Below are 17,273 nucleotides of genomic sequence, written 5' to 3' on the forward strand. Positions count from 1 at the left end.
GATGTCGGACTGAAAGATTGCTCAGGTCCATAAAATGTAATGGCCTTTATTTTGAAGCTTAGATTAATTTCTTGTAACAACATACTCCAACAAAAATTTTATTCCAAAACTGACATTACTTATGAGGCATATGTGTAGGATGTAAATAGAAAATTAAAAAGAACTAAATATAGTATATGAAGTAATGGATATATAGATTAAACTTAAATTAATACTGTACTAAAGAATATTGCATTACACTTGGATTTCCAATTGTAGTTGAGTTGTTGTTATACTCTCAAATCATAATTTTGAGTCTCCTTATGTTTTTAATCGTGATGTTTACTTCCGATTAAGAAAGAAGTGATGCAATTTAAAAATTGTCATTGGATACTTTACGTTTTATGGCATAATATCTATGATTGAGCCTTGAGAAAATATATTAATTGCGAGCAATTTACAATAAAGGTTAAAATGTTAAAAATTGTTTATATTTAAATATAGACATATTAGTCACTCATAACGAGTGCACCTCTGCACATGTACTGTATGTGAACATGGTCCCACTGTCATACATCTATGACGCAGTGGATGAGGGTAGGCCACTGAAGGGAACCCAAGAGGTGGAACTTAAACTGAGAGGATTCGATCCGACATCGGGATGAGAATTCGGTGTGGCTTAGAGGATAGAGCATCAGCACGTAGAGCTGAAAACCCGGGTTCAAATCCCGGTGCTGGAGAGAATTTTTCTCCGTTCCACTCATCTTTCATCATATTAGATTTTGTTCATACATATTGTTTTCGCAGGTGATGCTGCTCTCCTTGACGGCTGGAGGTGTAGGACTCAACTTGATTGGAGGAAATCATCTTCTGTTACTTGATCCTCATTGGAATCCACAACTGGAAGCACAGGCTTTTGATAGAGTTTATCGTGTTGGACAGAAGAAGGATGTTCAGATATACAAGTAATGTTAAACTTACTAGAAGTTATTTTATTTCATTATTCTAGTCTAGTTTGAGATGATTCAAAATTTCTATGTAGCATCTTTGTGATACAAATTTTATTGAACACATTGAAGCAAGTAAAGCGATTGGGTTGGAAGTAAATCCCGAAAAGACGAAGTATATGATTATGTCTCGTGACCAGAATATAGTACGAAATGGAACTATAAAAATTGGAGATTTATCCTTCGAAGAGGTGGAAAAATTCAAATATCTTAGAGCAACAGTAACAAACATAAATGACACTCGGGAGAAAATTAAATGCAGAATAAATATGGGAAATGCCTGTTATTATTCGGTTGAGAAGCTTTTGTCATCTAGTCTTATGTCAAAAAATCTGAAAGTTAGAATTTATAAAAAAAGGAAAATATTTGGGGCTAAGAGGGATGAAGTTACAGGAGAATGGAGAAAGTTACACAACACAGAGCTGCATTGTATACTTCACCTGACATAATTAGGACCATAAAATCCAGATGTTTGAGATGGGCAGGACATGTAGCACGTATGGGCGAATCCAGAAATGCATATAGAGTGTTAGTTGGGAGGCCGGAGGGCAAAAGACCTTTGGGGAGGCCGAGACGTAGATGGGAAGATAATATTAAAATGGATTTGAGGGAGGTAGGATATGATGGTAGAGACTGGATTAATCTTACTCAGGATAGGGACCAATGGCGGGCTTATGTGAGGGCGGCAATGAACCTCCGGGTTCCTTAAAAGCCAGTAAGTAAGTACATACAATGAAACCTCGTTTCGAAGTTCCTGTTTTTAAATGCTTAAAACTTTTAGTGGAAAACAACTTTAATAACAGCATGTTAAATTATTAACACGATGTTAGTTAACATCCTGTTAGCATTATTTTAATAATAATAATAATAATAATAATAGCCTCTAAATTTACTACTAGCAAACACACTAACAAATGTTTGCTAATACATAACACATTTTTAAGTACTGTAATTAAATTTACAACACATAATGCCATTTCTACAATTAATTTCAATCGAAATAATGATGCATAGGCCTACTATTGACTGCAATGCACTGCTGCTAGTGTCACACTAGTTTGACCATTAGAAACCGATCACAAATACTTGGAATAACTTCAGAATTTCATTTTAAACAGGTTGTGTATTGGCAAATCGTATCATATGTATACCTTAAAAGAGCTATTTTCTTTAAAACAGACTTCCTTAAAAAACGAAAATCAATATTTTGCTTTTATGGTACTGTAGGTCTATTTCTGTCATGACTTTTTGTTAAGTAACAGTGTGTTAGAAACTGTGTTCTTGGTATCTTCTGGCAGTGAGTGAATTTATTTTATAAATGTACCCATTGTTGGCAATAGTATTTCTTTTGCACATTATCTGTTGCATTTGCATCATAAACTTTTGTATGCACGGAGAGTGGAAAACAAGAAGCAAGAAACCATATTTATACTTTGTACGATAAAAATATTCTAGATCAGTGGTATTCAATCTTTTTTGCTAACATACCCCCAAAATATATAGGCCTATATATTTATTTTTTACCTTCGTACCCCAAATTGCAATCCAATTATATAAGAATTAACAAGAGACTATGATTGACATTGTATGCAGAAAAAATTATTATTATTATTATTATTATTATTATTATTATTATTATTATTATTATTATTATAGGTAAAGTAGTTATTGAAGCAATAATAATAGTAATGAATTATGTAAAGTATTATTGAAGCAACGAAAAACAAATTGATATTTTAAAAGAAAATATGTAAACTGCAATAATTATCAACAAATATAATAAAATAAATATGTCAACATTTTCACATACGTATTTATTCGGAAGTGTATCGCTTGAAACAACACTGCATGCCCTAGATTGAATACTGCTGTTCTAGATGATGCCATAAGTACATACCGTGGAACAGTTGAAGAAAAGAAAAGTAACAATTTGTTATTAAAGAAAAAGAGAAAATGCATGGATTCAATTAACAAATGAATTTAATAGTCATGCAAATATAATGTCTAGAAGTATGAAGCAAATAAAATAATGTTATGAGAACTTGAAATGCATTGCAAAATATGTGTGCTGTGATGAACTCCACTGTATGTGGGCTCTGTTCTAACTTATTTGAGTTCTTGTCTGTGGATGCAAATGAGGTGTTGAAAGGTATCATTTTACAAGTATCCATTATTCTAAGAATCACATTATTTAGTCTTCTTAAGTTCTGCTATCTTACTTACTTACAAATGGCTTTTAAGGAACCCGAAGGTTCATTGCCGCCCTCACATAAGCCCGCCATCGGTCCCTATCCTGTGCAAGATTAATCCAGTCTCTATCATCATATCCCACCTCCCTCAAATCCATTTTAATATTATCTTCCCATCCACGTCTCGGCCTCCCTAAAGGTCTTTTTCCCTCCGGTCTCCCAACTAACACTCTATATGCATTTCTGGATTCGCTCATACATGCTACATGCCCTGCCCATCTCAAACGTCTGGATTTAATGTTCCTAATTATGTCAGATGAAGAATACAATGCGTGCAGTTCTGCATTGTGTAACTTTCTCCATTCTCCTGTAACTTCATCCCGCTTAGCCCCAAATATTTTCCTAAGCACCTTATTCTCAAACACCCTTAACCTACGTTCCTCTCTCAGAGTGAGAGTCCAAGTTTCACAACCATACAGAACAACCGGTAATATAACTGTTTTATAAATTCTAACTTTCAGATTTTTGGACAGCAGACTGAATGATAAGTGCTTCTCAACCGAATAATAACACACATTTCCCATATTTATTCTGCATTTAATTTCCTCCCGAGTGTCATTTATATTTGTTACTGTTGCTCCAAGATATTTGAATTTTTCCACCTCTTTGAAGGATAAATCTCCAATTTTTATATTTCCATTTCGTACAATATTCTGGTCATGAGACATAATCATATACTTTGTCTTTTCGGGATTTACTTCCAAACCGATCGCTTTACTTGCTTCAAGTAAAATTTCCGTGTTTTCCCTAATCGTTTGTGTATTTTCTCCTAACATATTCACGTCATCTGCATAGACAAGAAGCTGATGTAACCCGTTCAATTCCAAACCCTGCCTGTTATCCTGAACTTTCCTAATGGCATATTCTAAAGCGAAGTTAAAAAGTAAAGGTGATAGTGCATCTCCCTGCTTTAGCCCGCAGTGAATTGGAAAAGCATCAGATAGAAAATGACCTTTACAGACTCTGCTGTATGTTTCACTGAGACACATTTTAATTAATCGAATTAGTTTCTTGGGAATACCAAATTCAATAAGAATATCATATAATACTTCCCTCTTAACCGAGTCATATGCCTTTTTGAAGTCTATGAATAACTGATGCACTGTACCCTTATACTCCCATTTTTTCTCCATTATCTGTCGAATACAAAAAATCTGATCAATAGTCAATCTATTACGCCTAAAACCGCACTGATGATCCCCAATAATTTCATCTACGTACGGAGTTAATCTTCTCAAAAGGATATTGGACAAAATTTTGTACGACGTCAACAAAAGTGATATTCCTTGAAAGTTACCACAGTTGGTTTTGTCTCCCTTTTTAAAAATAGGTACAATTATGGACTCCTTGCATTGTTCTGGTACAATTTCCTTTTCCCAAATAGCAAGTACAAGTTTATAAATTTCGCTATATAATGCACTTCCACCCTCTTGTATTAATTCTGCTGGAATTTGATCGATACCTGGAGACTTGTACTGTTTCAGATTTTCTATCACAATTTCGACTTCTAAGTTCTGCTATCTAGTGACTGTTATTAGATATTGTGCTATCAGACCCTGATCAATGAACAATTACTGGTATATCTCTGTTTAGAAGATTAGAATCACAAAGCGTTCGTGTATTTATTGAAAATATTAGTTTCTGTTCCTATATACCTCGCTTCTGTTATTTCCAGGAGACTAAATTTCAGTGTGAGTACAATCTGGAGCTCCTAGAACTTGGGAGAAATGTATTATTTGGTAAAATCCAAGCATTATTTCAGCATGTTCTTCCTGCTGAAGAAAATAGTTGCATTGAGGTCGTAATGCTGTAATTGCAACAGAAACTATGTTAAATTGTTCTAATTACTGTAGCTTTAGAAATTCCTGCATGATCTGCCATTAGGATTTGAAAAGATCGCAGTGCATAGTATCTCAAAGTAATTAGTTGTTTCTGCACAGGTGACATGGGTAAGTTGCTTCTATTTTGATATTCCAACCTCTCTTGAACTTCTTCACAGCTTTAGAAAGTCGTTAATGTTCAAGAAATTATATTTCTGAGACATCAGTAATGTAATTTCTCCTTATATTTCTTATATGTGATATCCATCCGTATGGAAAACTGGGAAATGTTAGGAGAATTTATGGGAAAACCAGAAACAGTGAGGGAATTCGGGAAAAAATCTGGAAATATATTCTTCTGCTAAATAAAATGGATATATTTGCCTGTAACTGTAACAAAAGTAATTTTACCGAATTTTTAATGTTTAGATCTTTGGTTGATTATAAATATTGTCGTGTTGGCAAGCCTGATCAGTCATATTGCATTCATAGCTTTTCTAATCATTCTATGTTCATGCAATGAACATTCAGTTTTTTTTAGATAAAGAGACGATAGAAGGCTGTGATATCATCCATGTGCAATTTTGTGAATACAGAACAAGATTTAAATTGTAAGAAGAAAGTTGTTTGTTGGGTTGGAGTTCAAAGAATTTGAGTTTCTAAAGTATTGGTATTAAAGTTGTAATGGCGGTTCAAGAGTTTAAATAATGTCTGTGAGGTTAAGTGAACTACATTTTGATTTACAAGTACTGGTATGTATGAAGTTTTGTTGTTATATGTGAACTATATATATATGATAATGTTCCTTACGTTTTCATTTTTAGACTGTTTACACTACTAAGTGGTAAAGGGAAGTTATAATATGCATTGTTAGTGACTCTTACATATCTCTAATTTTAGTGCAATCATATTTGCATTAAATATTTGAATGTATACATCATAGTTCATTTTGTCATTCACAAACTGACAGTATTGCCGAAGCATTGAGGAAGAAAGGTCTCACTGTACACGAAGAAGTCCTTGGCATCTCTCAAGAGGGATCCTGTTGGCGAATTGATATGCTTGCCATTCCACCAGGCTCTACATCCTCCTACATTATCGACCTGACAGTCAGGCTCGAGGCACAGGAACAACAGCCCGCTGAAGTCCACACAGAAAAATGTTTATGAGCCCACAGTTCCATTCTATTTGGAGAAATATCACCTCACCTCCATTGAAGTAGTTGGGCTAATGGTTGGCGCTAGGGGCACAATACCTCGCCTCTTTGTCAGTTTCTGCAAGAAGTTCCAGCTGAACAACGACTTCATTCGTGATGTTTCCCTTACTGCTATCAGAGGATCACTTGCCATTTTAAAATACCACCTGTACTTTGTTTCCTAAAAAAGAACTGTTGTTTGAATGTCTAATCTGTTTGTTTACTATGTTTAGGCCTATTATATGTATACTGTTATCTTTCCTGTCCATTTTTACATTTCTCTTTTGTGATGTTTTGTTTTCACTCTGTGTGTTAGTTATGCTTGTCCAATGAGGCAGTTCCGTTATTGGGAAAGCTGAAAGATTGTCTTTCATATTGTTAAAGATGTGATTTTTACGGAAAAAATGAATTAATATATGCATTGAATAACACAATGTAAAATAATCATCAATCTTTATCATTATGTAAACTGGCTTGGTTTGGTTTGACTATTTAAAGCTTTATACAATATGTTTGTTGAACTTTTTTTTTTAGTTAACAGTGTCTTCACCAAAACCAAGGAAAATGTCGTTTAATGATACATGGCTGCTTAATGACATTTTCAGAACATGATTGAAACCTATACCTCGGGACAAATTTTCAGCCTACTGCGTAATATGTAAAACACCATTTTCTTTTAGCAACATGGGGAAGCTGTCTTTAAAAAGTCAAATGAAAGGAAAGAGGCAAATGTTGTCAAGTTCAGCCAGCTCTCATCACTTACAATTTTTTAAAAAGAAAATTAAAATAGTAAAGTTATAAAAAACAAATTCAATAGATATTACCCTAGTCTACCTACCACAGCTACCACAACAAATGCTATCACATACAACTCCACTGCTGCGTTTTCTTCCATTAAAGATTATTCACCACCCTATGAAACCCCATCATTAAAAGAGACTACATGTCTACAAAATGATCTTTCAACAGAGCATGTAACTAAAGCTGAGGTCATATGGTGCATGCATACTGTCATGCATTATCATTCTGTACATGAAGGTGAAGCTAATGTATGTTTGTTTCCAGTAGTGTTTCCAAACTCAGAAATAGCTTTGTAAGTTCAACTGCACAGAACAAAAGTTAGATATACAATCACTCATGTTTGAATTCCTATAAATGCTTTTTGAGATGTTCTTATTTTGGTGAGTATTGGATCTCGTGGCTTGCATACTATGCACAATTTTAATATAAATTGACAGTAAAAGAATCCCAATGGGATATTACACAGTTTCTTCATGCTCTTCATTTCTTGATTTGCTTTGTTCCTGCAGAACATGCTGATTATGCACATTATCAGGTTCAAACAGACTTCCTTTGAATTATTGTGCTCAAAAATGGCTTGAAAATTCAAAAGTCATGTGCTATAGATGTCCCACCTAATGTTGACATATGTGGAAAGAGCAAAAAGAGACAAAAAAAAAATCCCAAACTGTAACATCTTAAAAATAGTGTCGACTTCAATTAAAGATAAACTTCGTAAGGCAAAATTGTAATTTTTATTATCACTTGGAAATGTAGAACTGTTCTTAAAACGGTTTCAGATGGATCTTCCATTTGCACCACTCCTGTATGAATCTCTCCTAACAATAATGAAAAATGTCTGCCAAGTTAGCTCTGTGGCAGCATATCTGCCTTCAGACTTGCTGGCCCGGGTTCGATTCCCGGCGGGGTCAGAAATTTTCATGTAAAATCTCTAGCTCGGGACTAGGAGAGATGGCGGTACGCAACTTCTAATCACTAGATTGTGCACCAATGTGTCTGGCTTAAATCCCAAATTTCTCCACAGTGCATATGAAGAGAAGGCATATGTCACTGTTGACAGTGATTTGTCTGTTGGATGGGGACGTTAAGCCTGGCAGACCCCTTGGTGCTATTCGACAGGAGTAGGCTACGTGCCTGCACCGGGTTTCTCCTTCTCCCTTCCTCATCATCACTCATTCTAGACACTACACTTACATGAACACTTACACATACACTCACCCTAGTACACGACATAACTCTCCACAGATATACCATCATGTACAGTGTGGCCTGCCGAAGTGGTGTACAACTAGAAAATGGGTCACAGTCCTGCCATCTATCCGCAATACGCGGAACCCGAATCACGTAAAGTGAAGTGGGTAGGCATTGGATACATACATAATGAAAAATGTAATGGCAAGGTTTGTTAAGTCTGAGTCATTGCAGCCTTCAGAAAACATCCCCAAAATTAATTTAAACAATAAAGAAAATTTTCTGTCTGCATCTAAAGTTGATATGCTGCTAGAAGAGCACTTCGTGGAACTTAAGTGATAGAGATGTACTAAACTTTAGTACAGATTGTCCAAGAGCAATGGTTGTTCTATGCAAGAAGTTATTAGAGTGGTTACCTCTGGCATACAAACTCACTAAGGGAATTTGTTATTTCGATCCTAGTGCAGTCAAGAAACCACTAGTAAGCAGCAAACAGCTAACCATAGTTTTAAATACCTTTGTTGAAAACAGTGGATCTCGGGTAATGAAACTAATCATATACAAAGGGAGTTCAGTTATAGTTTCAAAGAAGTAGTGAATACTTTGTCTGCAAGAGTTGAGACTAAGATTAGATGACTTTTGGCTCTGCACTGTTTTTCCAACAGTAAATTTGAAAACAGAAAAGTTGGCTTCTTTTCTGAAAATGAGAATTATGTTGTTCCATGGAAATGCTTCACTTGAACGTGGATTTTCTGTAAATAAAAAAAATTATAGTGGATAACATGCTGCAAGGATCCTTTGTAGCACAAAGAATAATATATGATGCTATTTCAAAACCTGGTGGAGTTTAAAAGATCTTCATTAATAGGAACATTTTCCATGCAAGGAATGCTCATGCATTGTATATTCAAAATCTAAAAGATAAACATGGTTCTATTGTATGTGCTCTTGTAGTAATTAGTTTTTCTCCGGTATTGTGTGTTAATTTGCTGTTGCTCATTATGCACAGCATTGACACATTCTTTTAATATGCTGGTCAAAAAAATTTTGCATATTAGAGCATTTTGTATTTCTGGACCAAATATGATATAAAGCTCTATATTCTATAATAATGTAAAGCGCAAACAAACAAATATCTTGGAGATTACACACGATTCAATGGGGGGAGGATGGGGATAAAAAGAAAAACTCACTGATTCCTTAAATCAAAATAATGTTAATTTTCAGTAATGTGTGTGGCCTTCATGAATCCTGAGACAGGTTTGGAGGCAGTGGTGCATGCTCAACAAAAGGTTATCCAGTACATCTTGTGGAAGATTGTTCCATTTTTGTTGTTGTTTTCTAATGCCAGGTGTTTGCACTCCAATATTTTTCAAAGATATTATCATGGTCAGCCACTGAAGCACAGATTTTGAGGTCTTCCGAATCCATTTCTTGGTTTGAGTTGCACAATGGGCAGTTAGGGGATTGATATATTCCAATTCTATGCAGGTGTTTGGCCAAACAATCATGGCCTGTTGCCAATCTAAATACAGCTATAGACGATTTTCGTGGTAAATCGGGAATTAACTGTGGATTATGATGCAGAGAGTTCCATTTTTTTCCTTGAGATTGTGTTATCAAATTTTGTTTGTTGAAGTCTAAGTTGTTCCATTTTTGTAGGGTTTTTGGTGTTTGGGAACAGTTATCTTAGGAGGCTGGAGGGAAAACGACCTTTGGGGAGAATAATATAAAAATGAACTTGAGGGAGGTGGGATATGATGATAGAGACTGGATTAATCTTGCTTATGATAGGGACTGATGGTAGGCTTATTGAGGGCAGCAATGAACTTCGGGTTCCTTAAAAGCCATTTGTAAGTTGTTGTTGTTGTTGTTTTCTAATGCCAATAAAGTCATTTGACCTCTTGCACTCCAATATTTTTCAAAGATATTATCATGACTAGCCACTGAAGCACAGATTTTGAGGTGTTCCGAATCCATTTCTTGGTTTGAGTTGCACAATGGGCAGTTAGGGGACTGATATATTCCAATTCTATGCAGGTGTTTGGCCAAACAATCTTGGCCTGTTGCCAATCTAAATGCAGCTACAGACGATTTTCGTGGTAAATCGGGAATTAACTGTGGTTTTTGATGCAGAGAGTTCCATTTTTTCCCTTGGGATTGAGTTATCAAATTTTGTTTGTTGAAGTCGAAGTATGTAGATTTAATAAATCTTTTCACAGAATAATACGAAGATTTAGTAACAGGTCTGTAAGTAGTAGTGCTGCCCTTCTTTGCTAAAGCATCTGCATTCTCGTTTCCCAGGATTCCACAATGGGATGGTATCCATTGGAATACAATTCTTTTATTGAGTGATATTAATTGAGAGAGCATTTTAGTTATTTCTCCTGTTTGAGATGAAGGTGTGTGTTTAGAGACGATTGATAGAATAGCTCTTTGGAGTCTGACAATATAACTGCATTCCTAAATTTATTGATGTGGCATAGAAGATTCCTGAGACATTCATTTATTACAACGATTTCACCATCAAAACTAGTTGTTCCATATCCAAGAGATCTATAAAGTGAGAAGAGACAGCACGTAACACCTGTACCGGCACCTTGTTCTCTGGAGATCAAGGATCCGTCGGTGTATAAATGAAGCCAGTTTTGTGGAGGGTATCTATTATTAATTGTCTCTAAAGACAATTGTTTCAGCATTTCAGTGTTTACTTCTGATTTCAGTATTTCTTCTGTTAAATTTAGATTATATTCTATATTTAATAGAGTTAAAGGGTTTGGTTTAATTTGTAAGTTTTCTTTTAAATTCGGGATATTGATTTTCTGTTTTAATTCTTGAACAATGGATATGAAAATTTTTTGAGTTTTCAATATACAAAGAGGACTGTATGAATGCCAATTGTTACCTGGTAATCTGATAAGTTTTTCATATTAAATCAGTGCTTTTTCTTGTATTGTCATTTTGATGCTGTTAATATTAGTGAGGAATCTCATAGAATCTATTGGCGTTATTTTGATTCCATCAGTAATGAGTCTGAGAGCTTGTTTTTGAATATATTCTATTTCGTTTATGAAAGGTGAAGTAATTAAAATTTCTCCGCAGTATGTCAGCACTGGCTGTATAAACATTTTGTACGTAGTGTTCACAGTATTCCTAGAGCATCCCCATTTCTTTCCTGCTAGTCTTTTTAGAAGGGAGAATCTTTTACGAGCTTTTTCAGAAATATATTTCAAATGGTTGCTCCATGTTAACTTACTGTCGAAAATAACTCCAAGATATTTGGATTCATAAGTCCTAGGAAGGTGTTGGCCATTGTATTGGATATTGAATTCTCTTTCTTTTTTACCAAGTGAAAATATTTGGTAGTTACTTTTGCTTAAATTGAGTGTCATCAAATTTGATGTATTCCATTCATGTAGTTGATTTAAAGCTTTAAGAGCAGAATTTTGAATTTTGTCTTTATGTCTGTAAGATGCGGAAGTCCACAAAACTATATCATCTGCAAATAGTGCTGTTTTCATGTTTGATTCCTCTAATAGGGAGGGTAAGTCATTTATATAAATATTGAATAAAGTTGTGCTGAGGACAGCGCCCTGAGGTAGACCTCGATATGTTTGTCTGTAACTAGAAAGTGAGTTATTGAATTTAGTGGCAATGAATCTTTGACTAAGGAATTCTGATATCCATCTGAACAATTTGCTGGAGATACCTAATTTCTGGAGTTTTAGTAATAATTTATTTCTCCAAACAGAGTCATATGCTAACTGAAAGTCAATAAATATTGCCAAGGTATCTTCTTTCTTGTTAAAACTGTCTTTTATTTCTTGGCCGAGGCGTATGACTTGTTCATTGGTAGAGTGTAGTTGTCGAAAACCGGCTTGTCTTGGTGATAAAAGATTTTGGGATTCTAAATACCAATTTAATCTGTTGGAGATCATGGACTCCATGGTTTTTGCTATCATGCTTAATAGTGCTATTGGTCGATAACTATTAATATCATGAGCAGGTTTCCCTTTTTTGTGAATTGGTACAATGATTGCTTTTTTCCAAGCTGCAGGAATTGAGGTGTTCCATGATAAATTGAAAATGGATAAAAGTACAGACTTGGCTTTTTGTAAGTTGTAAGGGAACAGTTAGCAGTTGCTCTTTTCAGCAATCTCCATGCATGTTCCATGCAATTCATTTGAGAGACGATTCTGGCCAGGTCATCCTTTGAATATCATGTTTTTCCAAGCACCTGTTCACAAAGTTGGCACAGTGAGCATGAGCGTTATCATCCAGAAAAGTTAAATCTGCTCCATTGGAAGCTCTAAATCCACGAACAATGTGTTCAAGAACGTTGTGCTTATACTTATCTTGCATTCATATTCTCCTGGATGTGGACTACTTTCTCTGTAAGGTGGTTGCAGTGACAGGAGTGTTTCTCCGAGTGGAAATACAAATGTATCAGTCTTGTGTAATTGTTCTGCATGGCCAAGCTATCCTAGGCCTATTAGCTATAGCATTGTTTACGGAAACTTTTGCCATACATGGGAAATATCACTTTGATTGCAGCATACCACATGAGCTACTTCGATTTGTCACATGTCCTTGTTGCATTAAAGTTACTATTCAGACTCAGTCTGCTACTTAAGTGAATGCCTTGGCATTGCCTTAATGTAAACAACACGAAAAAGCAGGAATCTCAACTTCACTCCTTGGCCTAACCCTTGCATCTGTCTTTTATCTCTACCTAATAGTGAATGAATTAGCACTTCGACAGATAAACATAATGTGTTTCAAAGATCATACGAAGACAAGAAAATACATTATTTACTAAATGTGACCAAAAGTCAATATTATGATATTATGTAAAACTTTTTCTGACCAGTGTAATAATTGGCGAATGGGTGGGAAAAGTGTGTTAACTCCATAAAAAATTGTTTTAGAGAAAAATGATTTTAAAGTACAAATAGTTCCCCAAAATCCTCATTTGTTTATTTTTACTTCGTGATCCTCTTATAATGTTTGCTAGAGTATTGTTAACCTTTCTTAAAAATATCTGAAAGTCAAATTTTAATTTAATTTAAGAATCTAAATGAGTTTAGTTTGGTATTCCCAAGAAACTAGTTCGATTAATTAAAATGTGTCTTAGTGAAATTTACAGTAGAGACTGTATAGGCCAGTTTCTATCTGATGCTTTTTAACTTCGCTCTAGAATGTGTCAGGAAAGGGTTTGGAATTAAACAGGTTACATCAGCTTCTTGTCTATGTGGATGACGTGGATATATTAGGAGAAAATTCACAAACAATTAGGGAAAACACGGAAATTCTACTTGAAGCAAGTAAAGCGATAGGTTTGGAAGTAAACCCCGAAAAGACAAAGTATATGATTATGTCTCGTGACCAGAATATTGTACAAAATGGGACTATAAAAATTGTAGATATATCCTTCGGAAAGGTGGAAAAATTCAAATATCTTGGAGCAACAGTAACAAATATAAATGACACTCGGGAGGAAATTAAATGCAGAATAAATATGGGAAATGCCTATTATTATTCGGTTGAGAAGCTTTTGTCATCTAGTCTGCTGTCAAAAAATTTGAAAGTTAGAATTTATAAAACGGTTACATTACCGGTTGTTCTGTATGGTTGTGAAACTTGAACTGTCACTTTGAGAGAGGAACAGAGATTAAGGGTGTTTGAGAATAAGGTTCTTAGGAAAATATTTGGGGCTAAGAGGGATGAAGTTACAGGAGAATGGAGAAAGTTACACAATGCAGAACTGCATACATTGTATCCTTCACCTGACATAATTAGGAACATTAAATCCAGACGTTTGAGATGGGCAGGGCATGTAGCATGTATGGGCAAATCCAGAAATGCATATAGTGTGTTAGTTGGGAGGCCTGAGGGAATAAGACCTTTGGGAAGGTCGAGACGTAGATGGGAGGATAATATTAAAATGGATTTGTGGGAGGTGGGATATGATGGTAGGGACTGGATTAAGTTTGCTCAGGATAGGGACCGATGGCTGGCTTATGTGAGGGCGGCCATGAACTTCCAGGTTCCTTAAAAGCCATGAGTAAATAAGTAAGTAAATGAGTTTAAATGTAAGAAGTTGCTGTGAAAACTTGGAGTTGATACAGTTTTCCCACCCATCCAGCAATTATGTTCAGTTTTTAATTTCGTAAGGCAGTTCAGTAATTATATCAATCTTAATTGTATTACTATCTTATTTATTACAGGTTCATCTGTGAAGAGACTATTGAAAAACAAATTAAAAGTCTACAACAAAAGAAAATGGCAATTGCAACAAGTGTCCTAACGGGTGTACGTCATCAAGGTGGAAATAAATTGTCCTTGGATGACCTCAAAGTCCTTTTCAACTTTCATCAGTCAACATGAATGCAGGGAGGCATTAGTAGCTAAATAATACCTGAAATAAGTGTTCTTACTACTGCTGATTGCTGAGCTACTATAATAATTTATAGTAGAACCAAAGGTTAACATGAAAGTATTACATTAGATACCACAAACTAGTATTATTCATTAATTTTGTGCAAGTTTTATAAAATAACATATTTCAAGTTTTATGACGTGTTAATTGATGCTTTTTTTTTTTTTTGCAGTTCTTTTGAAGTTTTAAAATCACATTAAAATTATTATTTTTTTATTCTGTCTTCCTATGAACTATGCAGCATTTCTCATCACAAAGGTATACTTAAAAATAAAAAAAACTTGTATGATAAATGTTCCCGCACACAGTAGACAGCATTATTTTTGTGACGATTTTTATCATTCTGTTTAATCTTTCTGTGACCTCCATTGTTCATGTAACCTTTAAAATACATAGATCAAAATATTATATGACACACCACAAACAAGTAATAATAATAATAATAATAGTAGTAATAATATAAGCTGTAGATCCCCAGTGGAGCAAGGCCTCCTGCTTGGGCAGGGGTGGCTCGAGTCTTGACCATCAGAAGAGCCGACCTGATGGTCTGTATTTACATTTATAGTTTTATTGTCCACAATTACACTAGCACTGGTTGTTGCTGCCACTCAAAGTTGGTTGACTGTGTCCTCCCACCATGTTCTTTGGCGTCCTATTCTGGTCCACAGTCCTAGCTGCAACTTGAACTCGTCCCCCCATCTGGTTTTCGATTGTCCACGATTTCTCCAGCCAGTTCTTGGATCCCACAGTGTCGCCGTGTGGGCCCATCTGGTAGCTTGCATTCTTACCATGTGTCCTCCCCAATGCCATTTCATCCTATTAGCTAGTGTGACCTCGTCTCCTATGCCGCTTCTTAGTTTCTGACTCTGTCTTTCAGGCTTATTCTGAGTATTTTCCTTTCCATTTTTCTTTGACATATTCCTAATTTTAATGCGTGTTTCTTGGTGAATGACCAGGATTGCGCCCCATACAGAAGTACAGGTGTAATGCAGCTATTGAAGATCTGCCTCTTGTTCTGCAATTTCTAGCTCTTGTCCATTAGGATGAACAGACTCCAAAACTTTTTCCAAGCTGATGCTATTCGTCTTTAGATTTCTTTATCCATGCTTTCTAAAATAATACAGTCTGGCCAAGGTAAGTGTATTGCGTCACAAATTCGATGTTCGCATTGTTGACGATAATCTGCCCTTCTACGTCGTTAGTCAATACTTAGGTTTTGCTGGTGTTCATTGTTAGGCCTACTGCCATGCTTTCTTCGCACAAATCATTCAGCATCTCTTCCAATCGTTTCCTGGCTCTGGCAAACAGAAGCACGTCATCAGTGAAGCATAGATTGGTCAGTTTTCTTCCGTCGACAGATATGCTGTGCTTGCGACCCCAAGGTAACTTGCGAAAGACCTCTTCCAATACACAATTAAAGATCTTCGGTGACAAGGAATCTCCTTGTCTCACCCCTCACTGTATGTTGAATGGTATTCCTTCTGTATGCAGTTTCACTTTTGTTGTGTTTCTTTGGTATAGCACACCAAGTAGTCTAATATATTCGACTGGAACACCCCGATTCTTGAGTGCCTTTAAAACACTGATATATTCTATAGAATCGAAAGTTTTTGTATAATCTACAAAGGCTATATACAATTATAGATTGTGTTGCTTCGTTTTTTCCATGATCTGCGTCAATGTCTGGATGTGGTCCGCTATTGAAAATCCAAAATCCAGAACGAAATCCATCCTGCTCCACTTGCTCCAGAGGTTATTGTTCATTAATTTTGTGAAAGTTTTATAAAGTGACATATTTCAAGTTTTATGACATGTTAATTGATGCTTCTTCTTTTTTTTTTTTTTTTTTTTTTTTTTTTTTTTTTTTTTTTTTTTTGCAGTTCTTTTGAAGTTTTAAAATCGTATTAACATGATTCTCTTTTTATTCTGTCTTCCTATATACTATGAAGCATTTCTCATCACAAAGGTGTACTTAAGAATAAAGAAACTTGTATGATAAATGTTCCCATATACAGTATATAGCATTATTTTTGTGATGATTTTAACATTGTCTTTAATCTTTCTGTAATCCTATTGTTCATGTAATCTTTAAAATAGATAGTTGAATAGTAGCTTCATGTATATATGATTTTTTAATATTTATAGTTTTTTAAATAAAAATCTAATCATAGTAGAAGTTATACTGTGTATATTTTTCTTACAACCCATTACTCCTATTTCACTGTGCAACAATGAAATTTGCACCTGACAAAAAAATATAAATTTATATATTTCTCACACTTGTACGTTATTTTCTTCAGACTCCCGTAGAAATGTATAAATTAAGTTTTACTGTATCATTTTAATGCATGTTTATGCTCTGTTCCGTAAGTGAAATCTGTTTTGCAATACCACCTGAAGTTTAGAAGAAAATAGATTATGAGCAGTATGTTTTCAGCGTGGCAGACTACATGTACTGTTTGTGTTGCAGATAGCTTATGTTCACGGTGCAGTGAAGAACACTATGTTACCCACGTTGCAGATAGCTGTATGTTCTTGGTGTGGTGGACCACATGTTTTGCACATGTAAATAACTGTTCCAATCATAATATA

The 17,273-nt window shown here is 35.1% G+C and overlaps 1 protein-coding gene across 2 annotated transcripts in view; it reads left to right on the plus strand.

Annotated features, from left to right (window-relative positions):
• The window catches only part of lds (transcription termination factor lodestar), a 58,695-nt gene extending 43,580 nt beyond the window's left edge, over positions 1-15,115 (plus strand). The window contains exons 17-18 of one of the 2 annotated variants that reach the window (XM_069841931.1): positions 787-944; positions 14,470-15,115. In XM_069841931.1, the coding sequence (XP_069698032.1) occupies positions 787-944; positions 14,470-14,629 (318 nt within the window). In that variant the 3' untranslated portion in view covers positions 14,630-15,115. Of the gene's footprint in view, positions 1-786; positions 945-6,025; positions 6,363-14,469 lie in introns of those variants that run through there. The other variant, XM_069841930.1, reaches the window with a different exon arrangement.
• The last annotated feature ends 2,158 nt before the right edge of the window (positions 15,116-17,273 follow it).

Source organism: Periplaneta americana, chromosome 12 (genome assembly GCF_040183065.1).
Source record: "Periplaneta americana isolate PAMFEO1 chromosome 12, P.americana_PAMFEO1_priV1, whole genome shotgun sequence".
NCBI classification, from domain to species: domain Eukaryota; kingdom Metazoa; phylum Arthropoda; class Insecta; order Blattodea; family Blattidae; genus Periplaneta; species Periplaneta americana.